At 43.5% G+C, this 15,699-nt stretch overlaps 1 protein-coding gene across 1 annotated transcript; it reads left to right on the top strand.

Annotated features, from left to right (window-relative positions):
* The first annotated feature begins 3,195 nt into the window (after positions 1–3,195).
* mafaa (MAF bZIP transcription factor Aa) lies at positions 3,196–5,101 on the top strand. Its single transcript, XM_061780576.1, has one exon. It carries the CDS (start codon positions 3,983–3,985, stop codon positions 4,904–4,906), a length of 924 nt encoding a protein of 307 aa, XP_061636560.1. The 5' UTR covers positions 3,196–3,982; the 3' UTR covers positions 4,907–5,101.
* Positions 5,102–15,699: the final 10,598 nt, after the last annotated feature.

Genomic DNA, 15,699 nt, shown 5'->3' with positions numbered 1-15,699 from the left:
TGGAACTACAAAATCGTTTAGGAGAGTTGAACATTGGTTTTAGGGGGGCTAGGACACTAAAACTTGGGCCTAACCACATACAACCAAATCATTTTGGGGGGGGGATTAACATTTTAGGGGGGCCTCAGCCCCTCCTAAAATAGCCACTGTCCTGGACAAGTGGTTTCAGTTACGTTTGTGCTCATGTGTTGTTCTGTCTTACTGATAACATTGATTACTTTAGTGAGTGATTTATTTTTTTGTTTCATGCAGGTTGTAACACAGGATTTATGCGCATGTTTGATTCTGATTCTGTTGTCATTTATTATTTTTCTTTCAGACCAAACACATGTAAAGTCTGTATGAATGAGATCATGCTTATATGCAAAAAAAATAGTAATCTAAAACTCCTGAGCTGTCATATCGCTGTAAAATTAAAGCTGATTCTTCTGCCGCAGCATTAGCGACTTAACTGCGGTGGCCGCAGGCCTCCGATAACCCAGCGCCACCTCCTGGATCTGGTCCTTTTGGTCCGGATGTGTGGCTACCTCGACTTAAAGCTCGCCTCGTGCCCTGCTAAAAGCCTACCGCCGATCCTTTGCCTCGCTGATGTCCATTTTGCTTCCATTGATAGAAGTGCACTCACAGCGAAGTCCCAATGTGAATAACCACAATGAAAATCCTGACTTAAAAAAAAAATCTCTCAAGCCATGGGCTGCAGACATTCCCCTTCCCCTGACAACAATGAACGGACCACAGCAGAGCTTCTCAAATGTGCCGTTTCAATGCAGACTGCTTTGGTTGGCATTTGCAGGCCCAGCTCCTGCTTATTTGATAAAAAAAAAAATATATATATATATATATATCAAATAATGACTCTGAGTGCACCTAAACTCTAAATACCTTGATATGATTTCCTTTCATTTTATCCTCACCAGCAGATTTCACGAGCAGCTTGGATTGGAATTTAAACTCAGCACATTGTTGGGGGGGAAAAAAATTGTAATGTTTTTTTGGGGCCCAAAACATTCATTTAAGTTGCAAAAACTTAAAAATATAAATGATTGACATTTATGGAAACAATGTTAGTTAGCAGTGTTGTGGTGTAACTAATTACATGTAAAGAGATGATGTCATTTAATTACACAATGTATGTAGTTGTAGACCCTTACATTATTGGGAGAAAATGTGTAATTAAATTATAGTTGTTTTGGGAAATTTGTTTGATTACAAAAAAGCTGCAAAAGCTCCAGTTTCTGTCATATCACTTCATCCTTCTAAAGCCGACGCTTGTGATTGGCTGTCTGTGGCCGTGTGCCATTCTGCTGTAGTCTCAAACATGCCAATTTCCCAATGTGACCTTCTGGTGCCAATCAATCAGTTTGTCTAAGATTTTGAAAAGGATGACTGATAGTTAAACTTTTGAACACATTGACATTTTAACCGTTTCCTCTTTGTATGGAACATTTTCTTATCTGGTTTTATCACATAAAGCGACATTTGTCATTAGGTTGACATGGTATGGTAGTGGTTTTCCACATGCTCTACACATATAATGCAACAGACACTTTTTATTATGTGTTTACATTTCACTATGTTTGGTATTTGTGTAAAGAATAAATATGCGGTTAATTCCTAAACAACAGCTGAGCTCTGCTCTTAATCCATTGTTTTGAGAGGACACAGCCAAGGGTTCTTTGTTAACGCGCTCATTCCAAATTAAGCCATCAAATGTAGTTCGTTATATTATTTGGAGAAAATAACTGACATAGTTCCACTACTATTTCATTTTCAAAAGGCTAACTTGGAATTGTAACAATCGCCGAAGTAATCTTCCGGACACTGTGAATTAGCGCAACAAAGTTTTTTTTTTTTTTTTTTTTTGCTGGGTTGTTTTTAGCTTCGAGTTCGCCGAGTTCGATATGACGGACAACAGTTCTGCGAACTCTTATTTCTTTGTTATGAAATGCAGGAACGGCAACTTTCCTAAAAGCAAAACGTAAAACACGAAGTTCAATGGCCTGGCCCCAGCGAGACTTTTTTTCGTTGGTTTCCTTGAAATGTCAGCTCATTGGGCTGATTTCTTCGGGTTATGGGTTGCTTCCAAGCACTTTTCAAGGTGCACTTGCTCGCTGACAAAAGAGGTCAGGCGCTGCTGCCGTGTCGCAGTTGAAGTCCTAATCCCCCCCCCCGGTGCTTATCACCGGTATCGACCCCCGGCCCCTCCGTGCGCCCAGGGCGGAGGGGGACGCGCGCGGCGGGTTTAACGATACGTCGATCCGCGCAGACGAGTCGGGATGCCATTTGTGGTTAATTGCGAACGAAAAGCCCGTAGACCACCACCGAGAGCATCCAATCATACTTAACCCGCGCACAGCCGCCGCAACGCGGCCTCCTCACTGACTCGCGGAAATGCGAATTGATTTTTTGGGCAGGCCTCAAATCGATCAGCGATTGATAGATTGGCTGCTCGGTGCTCGGGGGAACCCCGATGACGCTCAAGATAGGATGCGCTCTGCGTAACAGAGCTAATAAGCGGGGGATGTTTGTGTCCCCTCTCCTCATCTCCGCCTTCACTTAACAATGAACCCTTCCTTTTTTTTTATTATTATTATTCTGCCTTATATTTTCGGCTGTCCCACATTCGGCACGCCACTCTGCCTTTTAAACGAATCGGGGTCGACACCAAGCAATTACCAGCCCGACACGCCATCCAAAAATGGCCATTACGATAATTAAAAACGCAACGCCTTCTCTTGCAGATCCAACCAAAAATTGGAGGCCGTTAGCTACAGATTCTTTATGGAATCCGTCTATCTTCCTTTCTTTGTCGTGGTGGGAGTTGCAAAGTAATTGACATATGACGCCATCGTGACGTTTGGACAGCAATTGTGCGAGAACCATGGATTTATTGGAGAAAAACACAAACGATAGCACAATATCTCTGACTGAACCAGAATGTATAGAAATGGCGCCTCTCCCTTCCGAGTAACCCTTTTTTTGGGGGGGTTGGTTTTCTCGTCCTCGTCTTTCGCCTGCCAGTGCAGTAGCACCCGCTCGGTCACTAGAGGGGGGGATCTGCTGCACCTGTTCCCTCTGTAGGCTCGGCCGCTCTCTCGACTATGTTCGGCTCTGCTCGGCCGGTGTCCGTCGAAGTCAACGCTTCACTATAGGCCGATGCAAATAACCGTCTGCGGTCCCCTCCCATTGGCCCGTCACACCTCTCGCGTGGGAGGACCACGCTGCCTTTATAAGTGCACGTTGCATTTCAGCGCGTCACTATGTCAGTGCGTGAAAAAAAGGAAACCTTGATAGGGCAGCGAAACCAAAGTGGAATTTATCACGTCCCGCGTCCAGTCTCCACATGCGACCCACGGTGGGGTCGAACCCGTAAGTAGAACACTGCGTGCATGAAATATCTGGCACCAGGCTCTCGTGTCCCACCGAGCAGGAAAAGTCCTCTGAGCATCACATCGTTGAGCCCAAACTTTGATCGCCTCTCCGCATCGGACTTATTTTGGCGCACGTCTGCACGAGCGCGACCCCGTGCAGTGATCCGACTTGTCAGCAAGAAACTTTTACTGCAGTGACTTCGCTCGGGACCAAACACAACGAAGAGCGAGTGACGAGGAAGAAGGATATCTGGGAAATAGATCAAGCGAAGGAGTGAGAGGACTGCAAATTGCAAACGGGCTGCCGAGGTGAAGCAAGGACAAGACGCGCTCCAAATTCATCGGCTTCGAGTTTCAGCCACCGGGGGGCTCCTGCTATTAAAGTGTGCATTTGACCTGGGATAAGTTGTCAACAAGGAGAGGGCGCAGACGCAAACCGGCAGGCGGACAAGCCGATTTCCACGCACACGCGCATATCGACGCCGCTTTCTACAAGTTGGGAGAGGGAAGTTTTCGGCGCGCGCTGGAGCAGCCCCGCACACCGAGCAAGCATATTTCTGTCCCTATATTCTGCTTTGGCCGTGGGGACGGGAGCCGTCGCATGGACTGACATGGCCACCGACCTCGCCATGAGCGCAGAGCTGCCCACCAGCCCCCTGGCCATCGAGTACGTCAACGACTTCGACTTGATGAAGTTCGAGGTGAAAAAAGAGCCCCCGGAGGCCGAACGCTACTGCCACCGCCTCCCGTCGGGCTCCCTCTCCTCCACCCCCATCAGCACGCCCTGCTCCTCGGTGCCTTCTTCGCCCAGCTTCTGCGCCCCCAGCCCCGGCGCGCAGCCCGACCAGAGCCTCTCCAGCGGGGTCCCCAGCACCGGCAGCAGCAGCCACAACCACAACCACAACCACAACCACAACCACAGCAACGCGGGGAAGCCTCAGCTGGAGGACCTGTACTGGATCCCCAGCTACCAGCACCACATCGACCCCGAGGCGCTCAATCTGACCCCGGAGGACGCGGTGGAGGCCCTCATCGGCAACGCGCACCACCACCACCACCACCACCACCCGGCCTACGAGGGCTTCCGCGGCCAGCAGTACGCGGGGGAAGACCTGTCCGCGGCCTCGGCGGCACACCACCACCACCACCATCACCACCACCACGCCCGCCTGGAGGAGCGCTTCTCCGACGAGCAGCTCGTCGGCATGACCGTGCGGGAGCTCAACCGGCAGCTGCGCGGCTTCAGCAAGGAGGAGGTGATCCGCCTCAAGCAGAAGAGGCGCACCCTGAAGAACCGCGGCTACGCGCAGTCGTGCCGCTTCAAGCGCGTCCAGCAGAGGCACATGCTGGAGACCGAGAAGTGCACCCTCCAGAGTCAGGTGGAGCAGCTGAAGCAGGACGTGGCGCGCCTCGCCAAGGAGAGGGATCTTTACAAGGAGAAGTACGAGAAGCTGGCCGGCCGGACCTACGGTGCGGCGGGCGGGCCCCCGAGCTCCAGAGATCCGTCAGGGAAACAGGCCAACTTCTTCATGTGAGATATATAGATATATACCCCCCCCCCCCCTCCCCCTCTTTCATTTTGTTTACAGCATTACAACAACTAGCATTAGATGCGCTTTACGCAGTCATCCACGAGTCTGCATTTTCAGTCTTAAAACTTCATTCTGTAACCCTCCAACTTGTCTTTTTCATGATATTGTGAGACAGAGGCACATGGGGGGGGGGGGGGGGGGGGGGGGGGGGGGGTCACATCACTTGTCTACTGGTCTTGTTGAATCAAAGTTCCAGTTAGCGTCATCCCAAACGGGGAAAACGCAGAAACAAAAGACAGAAGCGCTTTGCGATGCAAACCAGACTTTTGAATATTGCAAGTGTGCAACCCAGCATGCAGGACATTTATGGTCACCTCCTGTTCCCCGGACTACTTCCACGCGTGTGGGCAGCATGGTTCTATCCTCCCTTTTTGCGCAAGGCCTGGGTATGCAAGATCCCGCAACATGTTTGAGGCGTGCGAGGACTACAATGCAACCCAATCTGCTAATTGCAACAACAACAACAACAACAAAAAAAGAGAGGCGTATTTGACGGCTATTTTCAATCCGTTTTTCTAAAGAGATTTGCTGAGCCAGATTTTTATTTTCAACTGTACATAAAATGTAGAGAAAATAGCAACGTGCTTATTTTACATTCTCCCTTTTTAAAAAAGAAATTGCGTTTGTTGTTCGGATGATTCAAATATGTCTTAATTACAAATGTTTGTATGTTACAGCATGCAACTCGTCTATGGTGTGTACCCTACTGTAATACACACACAACGTGTCATGTCAAAGACGGCCTACTGCACTGAGAAATGTTATTTTTTATTATTATTATTTTTTTTATTAAAAAGAGGAGCCTCGTGTTTCCTGTCATAAAACGTTTGAGCCCTAAAAGATATTTTCATTTCACAAGGTAACGTCTTTATGTGTGTGATGATAGTTGCTGCATTCGCTGCTAAAACTCTCGTATCAATTCATGATTTTGTTTATTTATTTATTGTTTTTTTTACCTTCAATTTTTGCAAACGAAAAAAAACGCGTCATCTATTGTTTTATCCTGCAGCCTGGTGGTATTAATAAAATTTAGTGTCTGATAATCGGCTTGGCTTTGACTAATCTTGGCGCAAGTCCCCAAATGATTCTGCTCACAACAAATCAGCGGTTCGTGCGTTTCAGCTGCCTTTTACATTCATATATGTACGTGCAATATTTTGCAGAAATCTCCGATTGGCTGGGTAGGCGCAGGGCTTGATGTTGGAAAATATTGTGTCCATTAAAAAGAAGATTAAAAAAAAATATCCTATTTTTCTGATGTATTTCCCCCCCCCCCCTCATTTAATTTATCCAATCAACGACCGCCCTCTTCTTTTTTTTCTTTTCAGCGTTGTAATAAGCAATCAAAGTCTTAAAAATTTGAATCCAAATCCTGACTTGATCCTCATCAATATTGGATCGATTGATCGAAAAAGTAAAGAAAGCAAAGTTCTGCACAGTGCTGCTAATGTATATCTGTAAATAATTGATATATTTATTCAATAAACGTGTCCTCCTATACTGTCAACAAGTGAAAAGCCAACCAAGTGGAACGTTGTTGAGAATCATGTTTTCATGTTGAATAAAAAGACGTGTTCCAATTCTGTCAGATTGCTGCTGTCGTCATTGAAACAGAAAAAAAATAAGAACGGAAACAAAACATTCATATATACAATGTTATACTGCCCGTTTAATTATTTCGTACATTTCTGAATTCACTTCAACTATTAAATGCATTGTAACTTGAATTGTATTTTGGTTGTACACGTTATTTCGACTTAATTCGCAATTTCATTTCGTTGTATTGCGCTGCGCAGTTATACCGAGAAAATGAAGTTAGTCTACATTAAAGCGCAAAATAGGACGTTTGATCGAGAATTACATTAAAAATAAAAAATAAAACTAAACTAAACATTTGCTATTAATGCGACACTCGTTTTGTCACTTCTATGACACGATCGGGTGGAGATAGTGAACATTTATTTCATCAATGACGTGATAATGGAATGATTGAAAAAGCTCAACATTTGGGCTCTTAGGTTGTTTTCGACTGTGAGGAAAGCAAAGTTTTTATTTGGGAAAGTTCAACGTGGCTGCTGCGAGTTGTTGAAATGTTTGTCGTGTTCTTATGGCGAGAGTGGTGCTGAGGGATGCTGGGGATGCTGGGGATGCTGGCTCAAGGCCGCGCTCAGCCCCCCCGGACGCCATCATTGCGCGCGCGTGACGGAGGCTCACGTGCACCCGGCCGCTCTTCGGACGTGCGAGACCTGCAGCGCATGCGTTGCTGTGAGGTTGAAGTCCTAATATTTGAAGTTTAGTGCAGGATCTAATAGTAAGTCAAGCAACAAGGACTAGCAAAATTGGGTGCTTCCTTTAATATTCTTACCGATAATGGCTTTCCTTCGTCATCCATCATTTTTCACTCGAGCTACCAAATCTATTACCCATGTTTGCATTCTTGTGCGCCATTAAAACATAGATACAAGTAGTCATGAATTAGTACGGAATTCTCCAAATGTTCCCCACTCATCAAACTCAGACCAAATGCATTGCTGAATTGTGATACTATTTATTTTTTTTTAATTTGAAGTATGTTTTTAATTCTAACTCCAGTTAAATTTGAACTTTCTTTCTCTCTCTCTTTTTTTTTTTTTTTTAAATTTGAAGTATGTTTTTAATTCTAACTCCAGTTAAATTTGAACTTTCTTTCTCTCTCTTTTTTTTTTCTTTTTTTTTTAATTTGAAGTATGTTTTTAATTCTAACTCCAGTTAAATTTGAACTTTCTTTCTCTCTCTTTTTTTTTTTTTTTTTTTAATTTGAAGTATGTTTTTAATTCTAACTCCAGTTAAATTTGAACTTTCTTTCTCTTTTTTTTTTTTTTTTGCCTTTCAACGTCTTCGTTACTCTCACTGCGCTTTATGCTGACTCAAGGAAAATTGTGAGCGGTGTGACAGCCCTACGCGAGTCAAAGGGAACACTTGTATGGGGAAGATGCATTTGATTGTGGTACTAACATATGACGCGCGTCTGTGTTTGTGAGACATCCTCAATCGGCCAGTAGTCAGCTGCGTCGAAGAGGGGAGAGGCACAGTGCGTCACCGCAGTCGGCGTCTTTTTGGCTCTGCACAAATGGCTCATTTTCACCTCCTCTGATCACTGAATTTCTTTTCCAAAATCCAGCACGCCCGCGACAAGCGGTGCAGAAAATGGATGGATGGATGGATGGATGACTATTTCAATTACTGGCATTTGTTATCCATCAAAAGGTCACAATTGTCCAAGGGAAAAAAAAAATCAGAGAACGTATTATTTTTCCTATTTTTAATGCCAAAATGAATTTACCGTGAGGCGTCATGAAATAAATGTTCATGACTTCCATTTTTGGATATGTAGAATTGGCTCCTATTACTTAACTCATTCAGCGCCAGCCCTCCCAGTTATCATGGGTATTTGACTTCTAAAGCAGTCAGTGGCACTGAATGTGTTAATATGCCTTTTCCATAAAAATGCCATACATTTTTAATGTTTTCAGAGTTCCTTTTTTTTGCGGGGGGGGGGGGGGGTTCTTTTCCAAACGGTCCTTCTATGTCACTCAAGCGGTCTTTACTGTTAATGCCACTGGAGAGAGCCTCATTCTGTTGTTTCAACACACCAGAGGGATCTGTGATCTTATTTCGGAGATAGGAATATGGATGAACTTATGAAACTATTGCATGTCTTTACCGTTATTGCGATTGCATAAAGAAAAAAGTGTAATGGGTTTAATAAGAGTTTGTCAATTGTGCAACTCACACGATTTTTATGAAGCTGTTTATGTCTTTACCGTGATGCGCTTTTGTCTTTACCATTATGCAAGAAGTGTACAGTATTTCAGTCGGCCACCGCCTTCTGGTCTGTCAATAAGGATCGCATTTACTATGAATGCCTAAAATTTGAAATCATCAATAACATTTTGAAAAGAGGACTTGAAGTGTGGCTGTCTCATTTAACCATATAGAACCAAGGCTACATAAAAACAATGCTAAATGCATTTACTTTTTACTACAAGTGTCTTTACGGTTATTGATCAAGTGATATGAAAACGATCCATATACACAGACACACGCGCACGCCGCAAGCTAGCACCACCACTTCAAATTTGGTCAAATTGGTCGAATTAACGTCATCTGAAAACACAAAGACTGTACGATGAGACAAGAGTGCCGTATTTGAATCAATATTTCACCCCAATCAGTTTAAGGTTTGATTTGAATGTACTAGCACTCAATGTTGTAATGGTACAGTACAATTGTCCTGATTTGTGTGCATGCGGTGTGGGTTCAGTTCCCACTCGGCGTCGGTGTGAATGGTTGAACGGGATAGAACATAGATAGATGCATTTACTAGCAATACAATTAGTCCATGATCATCCTAGATTAACATTGTTCACCATTGCCTACTTTTTCATTTCATGATGATCCTCTTTCCGACATATTTTGAATGGGTCTTTTCCCTGATATACTGTACCTCGTTACGTTGTCATCAACTTCTTACCCTTTTATTGAAATCTGCTTCTTCTCCCGAAGTGAAAGCGGCCCATTCAATAGATTTGCAATTACAGTACAGTAGAGTGTGTCATGAATAATCCAATTTTTGATGATGAGAAGCCAGAATGTTAGAAATCAACACGACTGCCACAGGAGGCCAATCCAAGAATAACAAGAACAGGAACAGGAACGGGGCTATTGCGGGGCCACGGCTGTGTCTCGTTAGGAACACGGCTCATCATTTCGGATCCAAACGAGCTCTGGTTTGTTGGTAGGAGGAGAAGGTAGGCTTGTACTGCTGTTTCGGACAGCATTCACTAATTGTCTCATATCTTCTTGCAGCGCTCTGAAGTCTGATGACATGCTGCGTGGCGCCGTGTCCGCTGAAAGAGGTGTCTCTGTGACAGAGGCCCTCCATTTCCATTTTCGGAACGTATCTCCCTCTGCTGACAGCAGGGGGACTGCTGGTTCTCGTGCATGTGCTGCACACACTCATTGCAATAGCACCGATCTGTCTTGAGAAATGGCATCGCGCCACCGGCCTCATGCTCGGAGTATTGCTCCATCTCTGACAGAAACATGGCAATGTCTGGCTGGAAGGACCATCGATGTCATGGAGGGATTCAGGATAAGTGGGGCTGTCTTGAAGTCAGTGAGTTGGCCAAACACCACTTGAGGCCAGACAAGGAGGAGAGAGCAAAAAGGGCACTGAGGCAGATATATAGCTTTTGCTCCTTTACTTCCGTAGTTAGAATCAAATTCCTCTCTCTTCATGCACGTGTATCTGGGTTTGTGCGTGTGTGTGTGCGTGGTTTTTGAGAAGATAAGCATAACTATTACAGATAGGTAACTATGCCCAAACATTTGTTGAAAAAAAATAAATAAATAAATAAATCAAACGAGTACAAATGACATCTATCAAAAAACACACAGTTAAGATGCTCTTACTTCGAATCCCAAAATGGCACCACTTCCAGCGAACTTAACGATTGTTACTTGGCAACTTTCATGAATGCCCTCTAATAACACATTGGTATAGCAAGTAATGGCTAATGTCAACAAGGCACTTGTCACTGAGCACATTCGTCGTACAGCAGAACCAATTTCTAATCCTGACACGTGATCGTACACCAAGTGAGTCACAAGCTCCGCCCCTCCAGCCACTGCCCTTGCACAAATCATGTGAACTTAACCACTCCATCAACAATATACAAATGAACACAAAACTTTATAAATTCTTAAGGCACCTAAATTATAAGGATTAGCATAATTTCTCTAACAATAAATAACATTGGGGCCTTTTCTTCAGTGGGTCTTGTTGGGGGGTGCTCTGGGAGTATGGGGTACCGGATCCCCTAATACATGCTGTTCGGTCCCCGACCGGTATCAGAGTTTGGTCCACATTACCGTTAATAATTCCCATTCGTGAGGGTTGCACTTCGCCAAGGCTGCCCTTTTTCACCCATTCTGTTCCTAAACTTTTTGGACAGAATTTCGAAGTGCACCCAAGGTGTTGAAGGGGTCTGGTTTATTTCAGCCTTTTGCAGATGGTGTGGTTCTTTTGGCGTCGTCAAGCTGCAATCTTCAACTCTCTGTGGAGCAGTTGAAGCGGCTCGGATGAGAATCAGCACCTCCAAATCTGAGGCCATGGTCCTCAGTTGTAAAAGGATGGACTGCCCTGTCTCGGTTGAGGACTTCAAAGAAAAACATAACTAAGACCCCTATCTCACTGGCCTGGTGACGAGTTGGCGACCACATCCCCAAAATATGCGTGGTAGATTGATTGAAGACTCTAAATTGCCCGTAGGTGGGACTGGTTGTTTGTTTACACAGTATGTGCCCTGCGATTGGCTGGCGACGAGTTGAGGGTGTACCCCGCCTCTGGCCCGAAGATGGCTGGGATAGGCTCCAGCACGCCCGCGACCCTCGTGAGGAGAAGCGGTACAGAAAATGGATCTATACCTATGCCCACTTCAATCTCTTAAGACAGGGGTGTCAAACTCATTTTCGTCACGGGCCACATCACAGTTATGACTTCCCTCAGAGGGCCGCTACAACTGTGAACCCATATAAATGAAAGATTACCTCCTATACTGTAATTACATACAGTATACACAACACATTGATGAATAGCCAGTTTTGAAATCAGAAGCCTATAAAAACACGTTTTTCAACTATTACATTTCTTTTCAAAGAGGGATCGGTAACAAAATAATGCTTGCAAATATCTCAATGGTATTACACCAGAACACTGAGCAATTTTGATTTGCTTTCGCGGGCCACATAAAATGATGTGGCGGGCCGGATCTGGCCTCCAGACCACCAGTTTGACACCTGTGTCTTAAACTATCAGAATGATTGCCCCAATATTTTGGATTTTATGGATGTCAAACGTCAAGATTTTCCCTCTCATATAGAACAAGCACCTATGCCTACTTCAGCCTCTGAAAATATCAGAACCATCGCCCCGTTATTTTGGATTTTATGGACGTTAAATGTTTTCCTTATTAAAGGACGGAGCACGCACGCAGCTCGCACACACAAATATACATGATGTATTGATTTCAAGAATATATAAGCGACTTCCGGGTGTATTTGTTGTCCTGCTGTCTGGAGACGTCTCTTTCTGGTGAGAGCGCAAACAATATTTTGGTCTCTGGGGTCCCCGAGTCGCAGTGACTGATCAGTGTCGGCAGTCTCGGCGATGTCTCCGCCAGTGAGATAAGGATCTTACCGGTCACCAATATAGATTTCGAAGCAACCGATCGACAGCACAAGCCGTTGTTGAATTGATCAAAGACATTTGGAGTATTCATTGATCTAAAGAAAACAAATGACCTTTCCAAAATACAAGGAGGAAGAAGTATGAATACAAATATTTATATAGCAGTTTTCATAGATTTCAATGCGACAAATTTCATTCCCCTCCCATTTCCAGAAAAGAAACGCAAACTACTGTACACCCACATGAACACATACACATGCATGCACATGCACACAGCACATATTCATTAATAGTGTCGACATGGCAAGGCACAGAGTAGTCATTATTCTTCTTATTACAGGGGACAGTAAATATATTTATATGCGTGTGTATATTATGGTGGTGGTAGGTTTTTTTTGGGTTGCCTTTGTTGCAGTTGATCTTATTGCTTTTCTTTTCGAAAATCCGTTGTTACTGTTAGTGATATGATCGTTTGTATTATTGTGTTAGTGTAAGCAGGAATAAAGATGTGTGAATATTAATATTTCTGACTTCTTATTATAATTTGCTGTTGTTATATTATTATGAAGAAGTAGAGATAGTGGCAGGAGTAAATAAGTTTGACTTCCTACTACTACTTTTCAAATATGTATGATTTCACTTTATTTTCTCTGTCTTTTCTTATTGTGTTGAAATAGTCTGTTTAGTTGTTTTCATTTTCTCACATGTTTGAAATACAGAGTTAAATTCAAATTCAGGATGAAATCCTGCCCCAAGTATTTTGGTGTCAGGTTCACAAGTGAGGGAAGAAAGGAACCGGAGATCGACCAGTCAAAATACGTTCCCACCTTTCGCTTTGGGTCATGACAGAAAGAAGAAGAAGGTGGCAGAAAATGATTTTCCTCTCCAAAAGAGAGTTGTGAGTAGCTGGATGCATGATGAGAAGCAGAGGAGCCAGACGAGGTGGCTTGGCATCTGGTTTCGATTCCTACCGGATGCCTCCCGGGTACAGTGTTCCGGGCATCTTCCATCGGGGAGAGGCCCCGCAGGAGACTCAGGACACGTCGGAGAGACTATGGGCTCTATTTTCATTGACAGCGCCTCTGAAGCGGGGCGCTAATGCCGGCGGATTCTGATTTTTGTGCGAGCGCTAGGCTCGCAGCACGTGTTTACCAATTTGGCTGATCGGCTTGCACCAAATCGGGTGTTCCGGCACACCGAAAGGGCGGTGTGAGAATTTGGCGGCACAAAGTCGGACTAAACTTATGCATGCCCAGACCACGTCTAAATCTTGGCTCGAGGTAGATTTGGGTAAATGTGAGCGGGGCACAGGTCCAGACAGAACAAAGGACACTGAACATTAAAAAGCGCGTGAAACAGGTGGGTTTTAAGTTTTTGTTTGAAAGTGTCCAAAGATGGGGTGGATTGCATGTCTGACGGGAGAGCGTTCCAGAGGGTGGGGGGGTCCAACACTGAAGGCACCAGAGCCTTCATAGGTCTGCAGGCAGGTACAGAGGGTGGAGAGGACATAAGATGGGATATATGTCTGATAGGTACTGCGGTGGCAAGTGCATGGAGGGATTTGTATCATCGCCTGCCACCGTGGGGGACCTCGGTTCAAGACCCGACTGGACCATCCGCCAACATCCCCCGGACTCATGGCTGTGGTGTCCTTGAGCAAGACACCGATAACCCAAAAAATGCTCCCCGGGCGCTTCAGCTGCCCCCTGCTCCAGTGTGGTCCACTAACATGTGTATGTGTTCACTGTGATGGGTTAAATGCAGAGAACAAATTTCGTGTGTATGCATGCATGTTCATGACAATAAAAGGTGATTCTTCTTCTTCTTCTTCTTCTTGTATGTGCACTCAAAGACAAGTATTTGGATGGAATTTTACTCTCTGCATTAGTATTTCTACTAATAACAAAGACTGGACTTTGAAATGATAAATCTTACCTCAAAATGAACACATAAAGATTCATTACTTACTACTTGCTATTGCTTCTTTGTCATAGCAATATGACTGTACATACAAAACAAGAAGCAGTTATTTGGAAACAATTACTTTAATTTGTCATTTTATTTCACCAAATTAGAAATTACAGCTGTATCCAAGTCACACTTACGGGTTCTTAGAGTCGACCTAGAGCTGATGCATTGCATGATGGGAATTGGAACTCATCCCCAATGTCATCAATGCATTGGTTCGGCAAGTTAAAAGTGCTCTCTAATTTCACAAATAGGCGGTCAAGCTTCTCCTTTATGACCTGAGATAAATCCTCTCGTTCCTCAGTCCATAGTTCAGAATCCTGGGCAACAGTTGCATCGGGGTATTTTTTTTAAGACTTCAGTTTTAAAGTCTTCAAGGCCATGTGGAGAATGGTTTCCCGTGTCTATGAGGAGCAAAGGTTGAATATATGTTTGTACTGAAGTTGCACTTTTTGAATGCACGTTCAACTACTTTAAACCTAAAATGGCTTCCAATGTTGAAAATATTGCTTCTCTGAATCAAAACAACGCAAATTGCATGGGACACAAGTAAAAGAAATATTGCAATATTAGTCATTCAAACTGCTCTAAGTGCAGGAGTGAGGACTCTGCATCTTTTGCACAATTGTCAAAAAAAAAAAAAAAACGGCATTACCAGATAACTATTAACCCTTGATTGCTCAGTTTTTTGTCAATGTCTTTCTGTCTCCAAAGTGTTCTGTCAATTGACTGTCTGTTGTCGAACTAGAGCGGCTCCAACTACCGAAGACAAATTCCTTGTGTGTTTTTTGGACATACTTGGCAAATAAAGATGATTCTGATGCTGATTCTGATTCTGAAAGAACCTCCTTTGATGTCACTGACTCGGGGTGTTGTCTGGATAAATGGATCTGAAGAGCATTGAATGTCCGGAAAGCACAAGGGCAATCAGGGACTGTCTGGCCATGCCTGACAATTCCTATTTTTTAGTCGGAAGTGTTAGTTTCATTAGTCCTGTCTATTTTTCAGCATGTTACACAGCCATCTCATCTTTTTGCATCTGAAAAGTACATACATAATTAAATAAAAGTTGTAAGCGAATCAAACTTAACATTTTTAACATATATGTATTGAGGATTTTTTATTTTTATTTATTTATTTTTTTTAATAGGAATTTCAATGTGAATTCACCTTTTCTACCCAAATTTGAACCGGTTCGCTGGACTTTTCTGAGAAGTCAGAAATGAATGTAGCATTACATTCAACCATTTAAAACCAGGTTTTCTAAACAGGAATGCAAGTAAATAACTATAATTTAACATATTAATCAAGAAACAATAATGTGCTGTACGGTTTAATTTTTTTGTTTAGTTTTTTGGGTGGATCAGTACATTTGAAAATTCATGGACAACATTAATATTTATATTTTTTGCAATATAAATATCATTTTGGTTAAAGAGATTCTACATATTGGAGTATTAACCACTGTAGAAATATCAAAAAATGGTTTCGGTAACTACCAATGCTGTTAATTAAGAGAGGCTGTGGGATAAACTTA

This window comes from Phyllopteryx taeniolatus, chromosome 7 (genome assembly GCF_024500385.1).
Source record: "Phyllopteryx taeniolatus isolate TA_2022b chromosome 7, UOR_Ptae_1.2, whole genome shotgun sequence".
NCBI lineage: Eukaryota > Metazoa > Chordata > Actinopteri > Syngnathiformes > Syngnathidae > Phyllopteryx > Phyllopteryx taeniolatus.
This window is presented reverse-complemented; position numbering and strand designations above follow the sequence as displayed.

Bases quoted from the DNA above. Each gene is read 5' to 3' on its own strand.
- mafaa (XM_061780576.1), top strand. From the start codon at position 3,983: ATGGCCACCGACCTCGCCATGAGCGCAGAGCTGCCCACCAGCCCCCTG.